Here is a 13,924-nt window from a genome sequence, read left to right as displayed (position 1 = left end):
CTCGAGATACTTAAAAGGAAGGGTAGTAATATACCTTTTTTTTTAATCAAGTAAAAGTATTTTCATTCATAAATATGTCTAATATACCTTCTTATTAGACATTGTCTTCCTTTCACACATACATCTTTGTTGATACAACCATTCCTGGTGAGTGTGGTTTCAATGACAGTTAATGAAAATGCTTCCAAGACGCATAACACAACCTTGACTCAACCCCGCAAAAGTTACAACAGCTATAAAGAAAAAAATCTGTTTCAAAGAAAATAGATTGGACCTATTTCTCCAAAAGGACAACTAGATACATCATTTACATACCCTTGCTTGTTGTCTGATGTTGAAGCTCTACTTGTAGGAATTCTATTTTCCTTCTTTGGTTTTGGATTTATATTTATCACTGGATTTGGCATAATATTTCCCTGCTGGAATCAAAAGAAATATAAGGGAATGTCATTTGCTCAAAAAACATTTGAAGGGCAGTAAATATGTCCTTTCCTGTGGGGCAATGGATGTTGTTGGTGCATTCGTCACTTGACATATACACAAAGGCATCCCACATTTGCATTCTGTAATGCCTACAGCAGGAGTTTGCTTGACAGTGTCTTCAGTTCTGATATCTGCAACGGCACCGACATCTAAAGTTGAAAATGAATCTTTCAGCACATTGACTTCATTTGCAGAAGCTATCACGCCATCTCCAACGGGTCTACTACGAATCAGATTAGTAATAAGATGTAAAGCTTTTAAATGTCCTCAAAAAGAATTTAAGAAAGTAATTACCAATTCTATTAAATGACAAAAAAAAAAAAAAGCATGCTGTATAGGCAGATAATTTTTGTGTCAGACTATCAACAACAGATGTAACAGAATAGCCTTTCAGTCTCATCAAAGATCTTTAGGGAAGTAACTTTCTAAAAGTGGGAAGCCCCAAAATTAGAAGTTGAAAGGTCAATTTGCCCATCAAATATTGAACGACCATTTTGCCCTTCAACCTAAAACTATGTCTATGACATTTTATGTACTAAAAAGCAAACATACGTTGCAATAAATATTATTAGACCATTGACCATTAAGTACAATTTTGTTTCTTCATCTTCCACAATATTTGCACGTATATTTATGTTCTTTATTTCACTATAGATAGCACACAAGAAGTTGTTTTAATTCAGGCTATTAGTTAGTACTAATATTTAGAACTGTTTCAAATTTTTAACTTTAGTTTTAAGTCCTTTCATCTTTCACGATAGTAAGTGGTAGTATTAATTTTGCTGTCTTCTTATGTTTTTAACTTCACAATGCACTCTATAAAAGTGCATATCGCTTCTTGATTCTGTCAAAAAATTCATTGATTTCTTGCTTGATGTACTACTCTACAACACATTTGTCGTGGATGCGTGGAAGTCAATTAATTAATTATTTTTAATTATTATGTTAAGTAGCTTTATTTATTATTTATTTATATTTTAAGTAGCTTTTATTTATTATTCTAGAATAGGATTTAGTATTTCCTACTTTCATTAGGATTAGACTTTCTAGAATAGGGTTTTATTTTCCTACTTTTGTAAGGATTAGACTATTGCTGTAATACTCCTATTTAAAGGGGGATATCGAGAATAAATCAATAAGTTGTATTTCAGCAAAAAACAAGAGATTGGAGTTCTCCCTTTAACGAGCTGAATTTATATATCACCCAGTGAATTGATCCTTCATCAAAATATCATAACAATTTGGTATTAGAGCCTAACACAATGGGTAATGAGATTAATTCCAAATTCCAAAAAGAACGTGCAATTAAAGAAACCCTAATGGACTCTAAAATTGCAGCAATGGAACAATGCCTCGACGAAAAAATTGGTCAACTCATCCAAAAACAATTGTCTAACTTGGGAATTAGCTCCACAAAACCAGCAACCCACGGACCAGGGTCAAGCAGCACACCGACGACTGGATCAACAATTCCTGCTACTAAAAACAATACACCACCTATTCAACTGGACAATCGGAATGACCCAACAAGTAGTAATTCCAATGCAACAGTACCAAGGTATGTAAAGATGGATTATCCTACTTATGACGACACCAATGACCCATTAATTTGGGTTATCTTACTTATGACGACATCAATGACCCATTAATTGGGGCACATTGTTGGGAACAATTTTTTGAAAATCAACATACAATGAAGGCGGAAAAGGTTGACAACACCAATGACCCATTAATTTGGGCTATCTTATGACGACATCAATGACCCATTAATTTGGGCACACTGTTGGGAACAATTTTTTGAAAATCAACATACAACGAAAGCAGAAAAGGTTGGAGTGACTTGGTTTCACATGTTCAGAGGAGCATCATTATGGGATTATCAGCTTAAACAAGCAAAAGGCCCGATGAGTTGGGAAGAATTTTGCAAAAGTTGTTTCCAGCGCGTTAGACCTGCTGAAAGTAGCAACAGACGAATTAGGCACACTTCAGCAAACTGATAGAGTTGAAATTTATCAATGTTAACTTCAAGAAAAGTTGTCTAGGGTTGGAATCGAATAATTAAGTTGCTGCTACTCCAGATTTTCTGGATGACTGCCCTAAAATTTGAGCTTGAGGACAAGCTCTTTAAACGTGAGGGGAAGTAATGTTGTGGATGCATGGAAGTCAATTAATTAAGTATTTAATTATTATTTTAAGTAGCTTTATTTATTATTCTAAAATAGGGTTTTATGTTTCCAACTTTCATTAGGATTAGGCTTTCTAGAATACGGTTTTATTTTTCCTACTTTCGTAAGGATTAGACTATCGTTGTAATACTCCTATGTAAAGGGGTTTTTGGAGAACAAATCAATAAGTTGTATTACAGCAAAAAGCAAGAGATTAGAGTTCTTTCTTCCATTGAACTCTAAGGTTTCAGTCTCCCTTTAACGAGCTGAATAGATCGGAGTTCTCTCTTCCATTGAACTCAAAGGTTTCAGCTTCCCTTTAACAAGGTGAATTTATATATCACCCTGTGAATTGATCCTTTATCAAAAGATTATAACGTCACAGGTACATTTTCAACTTATTTGACTTTGTAAAGTTCTATTATTTTGTATGTGTTGAATTAGAATAAAGTAACAGTTCGGGAAAGCCTATGTGGAAGCCCTAGCTGCTAAACAGATAGCATCATAGGATGCATACTCCGGTTCCCCCCCACCCCCCGACTGCCCTGAAATTTGAGCTTGAGGACAAGACAGAGCCTTGTGACAATTGATATGAGATGCACGTTTCCAGAGACTCACACCTCAAAGATGACAAAATTATACCCTTCCAACATATGGCAGTAAATATGATAATCCTTTGCCGAATGAATACACCAGACAGAGCCAAGACGGCATACTTTCGAAAACTTTCCCCTTTCTGTTAAGTCCTGAATCAAGTGCTTGACACAGAGAGTATCGCAAGCAACTCTTCAGATGGTTTCCAACTCCTGTCTCTAGCTTCTATTTTCACAAATGATGCACCAATAAGGGCTTCAACATTTTTAAGGGTTTCTATTTATTATTCTTTTAGTTGAGAGTTGTGTTTTATTTCTTAAAGTGTTTTTTCTGCTTAATGGTAGATTTCTAATCTTTCATGAACCAGTCAGCAATCACCCACGAGCTAATGTGAGTATAGTATTGCTTCATAGATTAAAGATTCTTAATCATTACAAAATTGGAGAATACGATGGAATTGGGAGAGAGAAGACGGAATTCCAAGAATAAATTCCTCATAGCTATACGACAGCATCGCTGACCTCCAAAACTTGGGGCAAAAGACAAAACAATTTTGCCATCAATACTGAGAAGTATAAGACTTAAACACAATGGCAGAAATTTACCGAGAAGAGTTATTGAAACAATCTCCACAAACTCTAACACTTGAGTGAAGCCCAAACTGTGGCAAGGCCTGAAAAGATTTGGTGTATAAGCAAAAAGGTAAGCTAACAAAAAGCTTAAAAGATGCTCAAAAGGTGCATAGAACAAACTTAACTCACCATCTGATTTGTTGAATGTTCAGCACATAATGTTCGGCCACAGCATCTGCAATGGTGCTACAGAAGAGGATGAAGACAGTCAGATACATTATTTATTTATTTATTTATTTATTTGGGGATTAGAAAGTAATCACAATATCTGAAACTAATTTAAAACAATAGCAGAAACCTTACTCAGTCCCTGCAAGTTAATTGAACAGGTGATGAGAAAAAGGCTCAACACTTGCGACGAAATGAGTTAAAAAAGAAATTGTTAGGCATAAAAGGAACAGAAAAACAGGTATTAACGAAAAAAAAATACCAATTCCAATAACAAACCAGAGAAATTGATATACAACGTATTTTAAATTTTATGATTTCAAAGCTACGTTCATGCATGATACCACCACAAGGGAAACAGCATTTACTCAAGATGCAAATATCAGGGGATTGTCGCTAATGTTGGAGGAGATAAAAACAGTAATAATAAAACTATAGGCAGAGATACATCACAGCATCCATGGCAATTCTCTCTTTTCTGATTGTAGACTAGATTACCTTCTTCATTTGTAGCCTACTTATCTGCTAAGGCATGGAACTGAAAATAGTTGATATCAACAACAACAACAACAACAAACCCAGTGTATTCCCACCTAGTGGGGTCTGGGGGGGTAAGATGTAGGCAGTCCATACCTCTACCTCTAAAGAAGTAGAAAGGCTGTTTCCGATAGACCCCCGGCTCAAGGCACGAGATACCACACAAACACATAGTAAAGCACAGCACAAGATTACATATCATAAATACGGCACCCATAAGTAATATAAAACAGAGAAAAGCACACAGATTCGTAATAAAACATGGAACACGGAATCATAACAGGCATAAAACCCCTGCCAAGTAATTCCCTACACTAGCGACCCAAACTGGCCCTAGTCCTCTGCCCTAATCCGCGTCCTCCAGACCTTCCTATCTAGGGTCATGTCCTCGATGAGCTGTAACTGCTCCATGTCCCGCCTAATCACCTCACCCCAGTACTTCTTCGGCCTACCCCTACCCCGCCTAAAACCATCCAACGCTAGCCTCTCACACCTACGGACCGGGGCATCCATGCCTCTCCTCTTCACGTGTCCGAACCATCTCAATCGGGCTTCCCGCATCTTGCACTCCACTGGAGTCACACCAACCTTCTCCCGGATAGTCTCATTCCGAACTCTATCCCCTCTAGTCAGCCCACACATCCAGCGCAACATCCGCATTTCTGCCACCTTCATTTTTTGGATGTGGGAGTTCTTAACTGGCCAACACTCCGCTCCATACAACATGGCCGGACGGACTACCACCCTGTAGAATTTGCCTTTAAACTTGGGTGGCACCTTCTTATCACACAGCACCCCCGACGCGAGCTTCCACTTCATCCATCCCGCCCCAATACGGTGCGAGACATCCTCGTCAATCTCACCGTTACTCTGGATCATGGACCCGAGATACTTGAAACTATCCCTCTTACATACCTCCTGTGATTCCAGCTTCACTACTACCTCATTCTCCCGCCTCACGTCATTAAACTTGCATTCCACATACTCTGTCTTGCTTCTGCTCACCCTGAACCCTTTAGACTCAAGAGTTTGCCTCCACACCTCTAATTTGTCATTCACACCCCCTCGAGTCTCCTCTATCAGAACTACATCGTCTGCAAAAAGCATACACTACAGCACCTCCCCTTGAATACGCCGCGTCAACACATCCATCACCAACGCAAACAAAAAGGGACTAAGAGTAGATCCCTGATGCAATTCTATCAGGACAGTGAAATGCTCTGAGTCTCCTCCCGCCGTCCTCATCTGAGTTTTCGCTCCATCATACATATCCTTAATTGCTCTGATATATGCCAGCGGTACTCCACTCACCTCCAAGCATCTCCAAAGCACCTCCCTGGGGACTTTGTCGTAAGCCTTCTCCAGGTCGATAAACACCATGTGCAGGTCCTTCTTCCTTTCCCTATACTGTTCCACCAACCTCCGTACCAGGTGAATTGCCTCCGTCGTCGAGCGGCCAGGCATAAATCCAAACTGGTTTTCCGAAATAGACACTATCCGTCTCAGCCTCACCTCGACCACTCTCTCCCAGATCTTCATAGAGTGACTCAATAACTTAATCCCCCTATAGTTATTGCAACTCTGGATGTCACCCTTATTCTTATAGAGAGGGATCATGGTACTCCACCTCCAAGCCTCGGGCATCTTTGCCGTCTTGAAGATTTCATTAAACAATCCAGTCAACCACGTTACACCAGCCTCTCCAACGAACTTCAAAAACTCCACCGGTATCTCATCCGGCCCCGTCGCCCTACCCCTTCGCATCTTGCGAACAGCCTGTCTAACCTCTTCTACCTTAAAACATCTACAATAGCTAAAATCCCGACACTCCTCTGAGTGCTCCAGTTCCCCTAACACAATAGCTCTATCCCCTTCGTCATTCAAGAGCCTATGAAAGTACGACTGTCATCTATTCTTAATGTGGCCGTCCTCCACCAACACTCCACCGTCCTCCCCCTTAATGCACCTCACCTGATCGAGGTCACGACCCTTCCTCTCCCTAGCCTTAGCGAGTCTAAACAACTTTTTCTCCCCTCCTTTCCCCTGTAACCCTGCATACAAGCTCTCAAAAGCAGCCGTCTTAGCTGCCGTGACTGCTGACTTAGCCTCTTTCCTCGCTAGCTTGTACTCTTTCCTGTTTACCCGCTTCTCCTCTTCGTCCTTACTCTCCACCAACTTAGCATACGCCCCTTTCTTGGTTCCCACTTTCTTCTCCACCTCCTCATTCCACCACCAATCCCCCCGATGGTGCCCGGCCCGGCCCCTAGAAACACCCAACACCTCACTTGCATTCTCCCTGATGCACCTAGCCGCCCTATCCCACATACTATCCACGTCCCCCCTACACTCCCACACCCCCATTCCCGCCAACTTCTCCCCTATCTCCCACGCATTCACTGGCGTCAGGCCGCCCCACTTAATTCTAGGTCTACACTCCTTACACATCCTCTTTCCATTCTTCTTTATACCCAAATCCATAACCAAGAGCCTATGCTGGGTCGAAAGATTCTCACTCGGGATGACCTTACAGTCCTTACACAACGCCCTATCCCCTTTCCTAAGCAACAAAAAGTCAATCTGGGTCCTGGCTATCGCGCTTCGAAAGGTGATCAGGTGCTCGTCCTTCTTCGGGAAGCCCGAGTTCACCACCACCAGCCCAAAGGACCTCGCAAACTCCAATAGGGTAGACCCCTCTTCATTTCTCTCCCCAAAACCAAAACCACCATGCACATCACCAAAGCCTCCCGGTAACGCCCCGATGTGCCCGTTGAAATTTCCTGCTACAACAATCTACTCCGAGCTAAGCACACCTCTCACCACCTCCTCCAAAGCCTCCCAAAACCGCATCTTCTCCTCCCCCTCCGATCCCACTTGCGGCGCATAAGCACTACACACGTTCAGGGTAAACCCCCGAAAGACCAACTTAATAGTCATCAACCTATCGTTGATCCTCTTCACCTCTACTACCTGCCCTCTAAGCTCTTCATCTACTAAGATGCCAACTCCATTCCTACGCCTCTCGCTCCCAGAGTACCACAGCTTGTAACCATCCACATCCCTAGCCTTATACCCTACCCACTTGGTCTCTTGAACACACGCAATGTTGATCCTCCTCTTCCTAAGAATCTTCACAAGCTCTATGGACTTACCCTGAAGGGTCCCTATATTCCAAGACCCAACCCTCAGCCTACCGTCACTATCCACACGCCCTCCACTGCCCCCCCCCCTCCCCGCAGCCAAACCTTGGCCTCCCTCCCACTCACGCCCTTTCCTCATCCCCCGCCCCCACCACGGCCCTACGCCCCAACCCCCTCGGACCTGACCCTATCCACCCATTACCGCCCACAGCCACAACTACACGAAAGTATAAGAAAATATAAAGATATAAACGATGATAGTAGCAAAGCAGCAGCAAGAAATACAAGGCTCACACAAATTCAAAGAAATACTCCAGGAACAAAACTATACTCAATTAGGGGGCAAACACCACTGGACTCAACACCCACAGCCCCAAACACAGATTCCCAAGCCGATAACCCAATCCAAGCAGTGCAAGAAACGACCACAGCAACAGCAACAACAGACAACAGGCAATATCCACAAATCCCACGCAAGTCAAGGTACAGGGGCTACTACTAGCATAATACGAAGAATGAAAGAATGCAGAATAAAGAATGAAATAACAAAGGTTAGAAGTCACCGGATTACGCTTATAGACCAAGCCGGAAACCAAGCCCAGCGTTGACCGGCGTCCGGGGGGTTCCGGTGCTGAGATGGAGCTGCGGCTGCTAGAGACCGAGGGAACTGGTCGGAACTGCTGCGGATGCTGGCTACCGGGGGGCGGGTGCAGACGGAGCTGCGGCTGAAGACAGAGCTTCGGCTGTTGGGCTGTTGTACCCCGCCGGCGCCGGAGGGGGGAGGGGGAGGGCTTGGAACCGTAGGTCGGCGACGGAGGACGGCGAGGAGCGGCGACGAGGGTCGGCGCCGGGGGCCGGAGGTCGGGTCGGGTCAGCGCCGAAGGTCGGCGACGGCGACGGGGGCCGGGGACCGGGGCGAGAGAGAGAGAGGGTAGGGAGAGAGAGAGAGAGAGAGCCGTTAGAGAGAGAGGGGGCCGTTAGAGCGGCGACGGAGGTCGGCGCCGGGAAACGCGGGTCGGGTCGGCGTCGAAGGTCGGCGACGGCGACGAGGGCCGGGGACCGAGGTGAGAGAGAGAGAGGGTAGGGAGAGAGAGAGAGAGCCGTAAGAGAGAGAGAGAGCCGTTCACAAATATTTCACCGAAAGATCTCAAATAGTTGATATCAAGACATGGAAAATGCAGTTCAATAGTTTGATCAGGATCCCATGGGTTTGGTGGTACCACTATTATCAAAGGTGAGCTTAAGCCCTAAAGCGAGGCTCAAAACGTGTTGAGTTTTTCGCCTCGCTTAATGTGCGCTTCAGTGTTGTCATCAGTTCTCCAAGGCATACTTTTCCTCGCCAATGAGCCTCTTGATACTAAACAACTGATATTTCACTTTATCGTAATTTTTTTCAATTTCTTTCTTTGTTCATATATTTGTCATTCATGCTTATAATTATTAATGTTGGACCAGACATATAAATTTGTATTTTTTTCTCCCTTTGCGCTTTTTTCATTAAAGCCCACGCTTTATTCGCATTTTGTGTTTTTAAAACCCAACGGACCTTGGAGCTTTTTTGCTTTTTGCTTTTGATAAAATTGGGTGAAACTTGAACTTTTCATGTAGGTCCAAATTTGTCAAATAAATAAAAATCAACGTCAGTAGTTGTTATAGACTCATTCATGGGTAAACTTGAAGAGATACAGGCTCTCCTTCACGAGACGCAGGCAGCAAATGAAGCCCGAATTGCAGAAGCAGTGGCACAATCCGAATCAAAGATGGTTACACAATTGCAACTGTTATCGCTACAATTGCAAGAGTTCATTGTTGGGATTACCAAAAATCAAGGAAGAGATTCTGATGCGGGGGTGAGCAGCAATATAGGTGACCATCCATACAGACCAGAAAATCTATCAAACCAATTGACAGGAAATAGTGTGGTACCAAGATACACAGAGCTATATTTCCCTGCTTTTGATGGACCCGATGACCCATTGGCTTGGCTACACTGTGTGAGAAATTCTTCTCCGAAAGGCATCTATCTTATTATATTATATCAAAGATCAGAGACCAAATGAGGCGTATAAGGTGGTATTGGCTGCATTCCATCTTCTAGGAGAGGCATAGTTATGGTATCATCAAGTAGAACAAGAGTCTCACTAACTTGACTGCCCGGAGTTTAAGGAATATTGTACTCTAATGTTTGGGCCTCCACTGGGAAGTAATCCATTAGGTGATCTGGTTAACTTGAAGCAAATGGGCTCAATTGAAGAAGATCAGCGCCAATTTCAAAAACGGCTAGCCAGGGCCAGCAAGTATGTTTGCGTAAACCAGCAAGTTGAGTTGGTCTCTTCATTGTCGACCTGACTGATCCCATTCAGCTCGATGTTGAGATGTATAGTCCACCAGATTTGGTTCATGCCATGAATATAGCTTTGAGCATTTGCAAAGAACCAGAAGGTAATGCAGGCAACATCTTCTCAAAAGGAGACCTAACAAGGGACTAAAGGCTATTTTAGTACTACTGCAACTTCAATAATTCCAACTCCTACATGAAACAACACATTAAGTGGGATTATTGAACCAAAGTTGGTATGTTCATCTACTCCTTTTATTAAAAAATGGCAAGGGCTAAAATGGCGGAGAGAAGGAAAACAGGATTGTGTTATAATTGTGATGAACTTTATCCAACTGAGCATCAATGTAAGAAATTGTTCTGATTGGAACTAGCTGAACCAGGTGATGAAAATCCTGACCATAAAGATGTGCAAGAACCAAAATTTCCTTGCATGCAATCATGAGACTGAAGAGCGCAAGAACAATGCAGTTATGTGCACTAATGAAGGGTCAAGCTGAAACTTATAGGTTGTTAACTGGGGTCACTCTGTCAAATAAAAATGTTATTAGTTGCATCTTAGGGAAATTGAAACCTCCATTGAACAAGTCTATCAGAAATCAGGCACCAAGAGCACCAATGCAAGCTTACAAGATTGCTAAGCTACCGGAAGAGGTCATCGAAGCACATGCACAATCATGGGGAATTATATGTACTTTGATCTATTAGCTGAAATCAGAATGCTATCTTACCTAACCCACTCCCTCATAAAGTATTGAGGCAAGGTGATTAAAAAGGACATGGTGCAGTTTCAGCTTTCCGGGGACATGACGTTAAAATAGGCAGTTGTGGAGGACACGAATTAGGGTAGTAGGTTAGTAGGTAGAAGCGTGTTGTCTTGTTGTTTGTTTATATTAGAAGTCATACTATCGCTCATGTAGCTTCTTGCTGCCCTTTGATTTCTGTTACTATCAATTGATTCCTTGTGCCTCAATTATCGTATTATTCTATTGTAGTTTATATTCTGTTACTACCTATTGTTATGCTATTATCTGCTATTTTTATACTCCAGTTACTTCACTTCTTTTTTTGGACTGCTTTGGACCCTTTTTCCTTTAGGAGAGTCTATCGAAAACAGCCTCTCTACCTCTAAGGTAGGGCTAAGGTTTACATGCACTCTACCCTCCCAGACCCACTTTGAGGGACTAAGCATATGTTGTTGTAGTTAGTGAGGTTGCTTACAAGCTATTGTTGCTTGCAGCTGTACTTATCCATCCTACCTTCCATTTTTCTCAGCTTAAGAAATGGCATGAGTTTCCTTCACATGTCTAGTCCCTGTTGTCTAAGAATACAGGGGAGAGGAGAATGGTGAAAAGGCGTAATAAGATTGGGACAAAGTTTGGTCATATGGCTTGACATTGATGTTGCCCAGTCTACTTGGAAATTTCTTGCTTATCTGCAGCACATATTTCCTTCATTCACCCTTAGGGACAATATTGGTCTTGATTAGGGGCTATTGATGCAATGTTGAAGCTGACAAGTTTTGGCTTGAGTAATTACTCAGTGGTTGAATCAGTTGCAAAATTAGTTAGGCAGTTAAAATTCAAGAGTTAGTTAATAATAATGTTCATTAATAGTTAGTTTGCTCCACACTCTCATCTCCACCACCTTCTCCTCCACTTTCCTAGTGTGGCTCAAGATCTTAATACCCCTATAATTGTTGTAGTTTTGAATGTCACCCTTGATCTTATATAACGCAATTGTTGTACTCCACCTCCACTCTTCAAGCATCTTTGTTGTCCAATAAGAGCATTAAACAACCCCGACAACCTCTTCCAAAACTCCATGGGAATCTCGTCAAGCCCAGTTGCTTTTCCCCTATTCATCTTACGCATAGCACCCTTAAGCTCGTCGACACCGATAGACATGCAATCCCCAAAATCTCGTTGTCACTCGAAGTGCTCCAACTCTCCTAGCACGTCTCTATCTTTCTCGTCGTTTAAAAGCTTATGGAAGTATGAGTGCCTCCTCCACCAATACTCTGCCTACCTTATTTGATGCATTTCATTTGATCTAAATCTCGGGCCTTTCTCTCTCTCACATTGGCTAGCCCGTACAACTTCTTATCATCACCTTTGTCTCCTAGATCCTCATACAAGCATTCAAAAGTTGTTGTTTTAGCTGTCGTAACCGCTAACTTTGCCTTCTTCCTTGCCACCCTATACATTCCTCTTGCTTATCTTCCTACTCTTACAAACTTCACATAAGCCATCTTCTTTGCTTCCACTTTTCTTTGGACTTTACCATTCCACCACCAATCCCCTCGATTTCCACCAGAGATATCTTTCGAGGCCCAGCACCTCTTGCAACTTCCCTCATGCAATTAGCTATCTTACTCGCATCCCCAATGCTTCCCCAAGCCCCAATCGCCACCAACTTCTCGTCCATCTTGAGCTCTAATAGGAGTCCAATCACCCCATCTAATCCTTGGTCGTTCATACCTCGTTCTCTCCTTCCTCTTCCTCTTTTTAACAGTTATATCTAACTTTATGGATTTCCTCACAAAGGCCCTGTGTTCCACGAACCTATTATCAGCCTACATGTTCCCTCAACCCATTTACCGCCCCTGACCCCAATCGAGAAAATGACCCTAGTATACCATCGCACACCAAAGCCACTAAAGCAGCTGACCCTAAACAGGGGTATCCGGAAAAAAAAAAGAACAAAAGTAAAGTCAAGAAGTAATCTATGCAAGAGGGACTAAAGGCAAGAATCAACAAGAAAGCACAAGTCAAGGCCATGCAAGAACTAGCAAGGAAAATATCTAAACAAGCACTAAGAACATGGGGCTAAAGAACAGCAAAACACAAATAAGCCACAGTGCAAATTGCTACACGATCTAACAAGCAAGAAACACTAAAGTAAGAAGAATATCAAATAAAATTGAGCATCGACTGAAAACTAATCGACTATGCAGGAATCAACGTATTAAATTTTTAAAATCTTGAGTCATCATATCAAACTGTTGTGACAGAGAAATGAATCTAGAAGAGTACCCGACGCCGGAAGGTGTTGAAGCTGCAACTGCAGATATCACAACGTGAAGCTTCTTGGAATTGCGGTGGTTCCGACGACATACTCCGAGTTCTCTCTCTCTTTCTCTCGGTCGCTTTCTGATATTTTCAGATTTGGAGTACCTCTTTTTTCTTTCTTTTCTCGGGGTGGTTTGGTTTTGAGATAAATTTTTCATCAGTACAAATTGTAGTATTTGCATAAATAATTCTGAAAGTAATTAGTACTACCTCCGTTAACCAAAAAAATACTACTACCCTAAGGCCTCAACCAACCGTAAAATAATACTATAAGATTTGCATTTTATATGAGGATATTTATCCTATAACTCACCTCAAACGATCCTTTACAGTACTATTTTTTGATAAAATTGAGTCATCCACTTGGCTAATCCAACTCAAAAATTCTAATTTTTGCACAGACTCGCCTATTTCCATATTTCAAGGATGGTCTTCAATTTTTTCCCCTTAAATTTATGGTTCTTAATTTTTGTTTTTATTACTTATTTAGCAAGCAATTTGTCCATGGCACTCCAAAAGTTTTGAAGCTGGACTTGAAATAAATTTTTCAAAAAATAATGAATATGTCTCATGATTAAATGAGCTTAATGAAAATTTGTGAGCTAAAGTATTCTTAACTATATCTATTAATTTCACAGGGCAAAATTATCAGAGAATGTTTGTGTTGGGTTTTAAGTTCTATAGTATCTGAATCACACGCAAGACTTTTAGAAAACTTTTGTCTTGGACATAACTTTTGCTATTGAACTAATATCTTGAGGCATAATTTGTGCCACTGAACTTATACCTTGGACATTAC

The 13,924-nt window shown here is 41.9% G+C and overlaps 1 protein-coding gene across 2 annotated transcripts in view; it reads right to left on the bottom strand.

The window, feature by feature from the left end:
- LOC107873330 (vacuolar protein sorting-associated protein 27) overlaps positions 1 to 13,399 on the bottom strand; it is a 34,611-nt gene extending 21,212 nt beyond the window's left edge. The window contains exons 1-5 of one of the 2 annotated variants that reach the window (XM_016720139.2): positions 13,090 to 13,399; positions 4,004 to 4,060; positions 3,848 to 3,915; positions 493 to 706; positions 316 to 416 (exon numbers count right to left, since the gene is read on the bottom strand). In XM_016720139.2, coding sequence (XP_016575625.1) covers positions 316 to 416; positions 493 to 706; positions 3,848 to 3,915; positions 4,004 to 4,060; positions 13,090 to 13,170 — 521 coding nt within the window. In that variant the 5' untranslated portion in view covers positions 13,171 to 13,399. The remainder of the gene's footprint in view (positions 1 to 315; positions 417 to 492; positions 707 to 3,847; positions 3,916 to 4,003; positions 4,061 to 13,089) is intronic. The other variant, XM_016720140.2, reaches the window with a different exon arrangement.
- Between the last annotated feature and the right edge of the window lie 525 nt (positions 13,400 to 13,924).

This window comes from Capsicum annuum, chromosome 6 (genome assembly GCF_002878395.1).
Source record: "Capsicum annuum cultivar UCD-10X-F1 chromosome 6, UCD10Xv1.1, whole genome shotgun sequence".
NCBI classification, from domain to species: Eukaryota; Viridiplantae; Streptophyta; class Magnoliopsida; order Solanales; family Solanaceae; genus Capsicum; species Capsicum annuum.
Note: the sequence above shows the minus strand (reverse complement) of the source record. Positions and strands in the feature narration are given on the sequence as shown.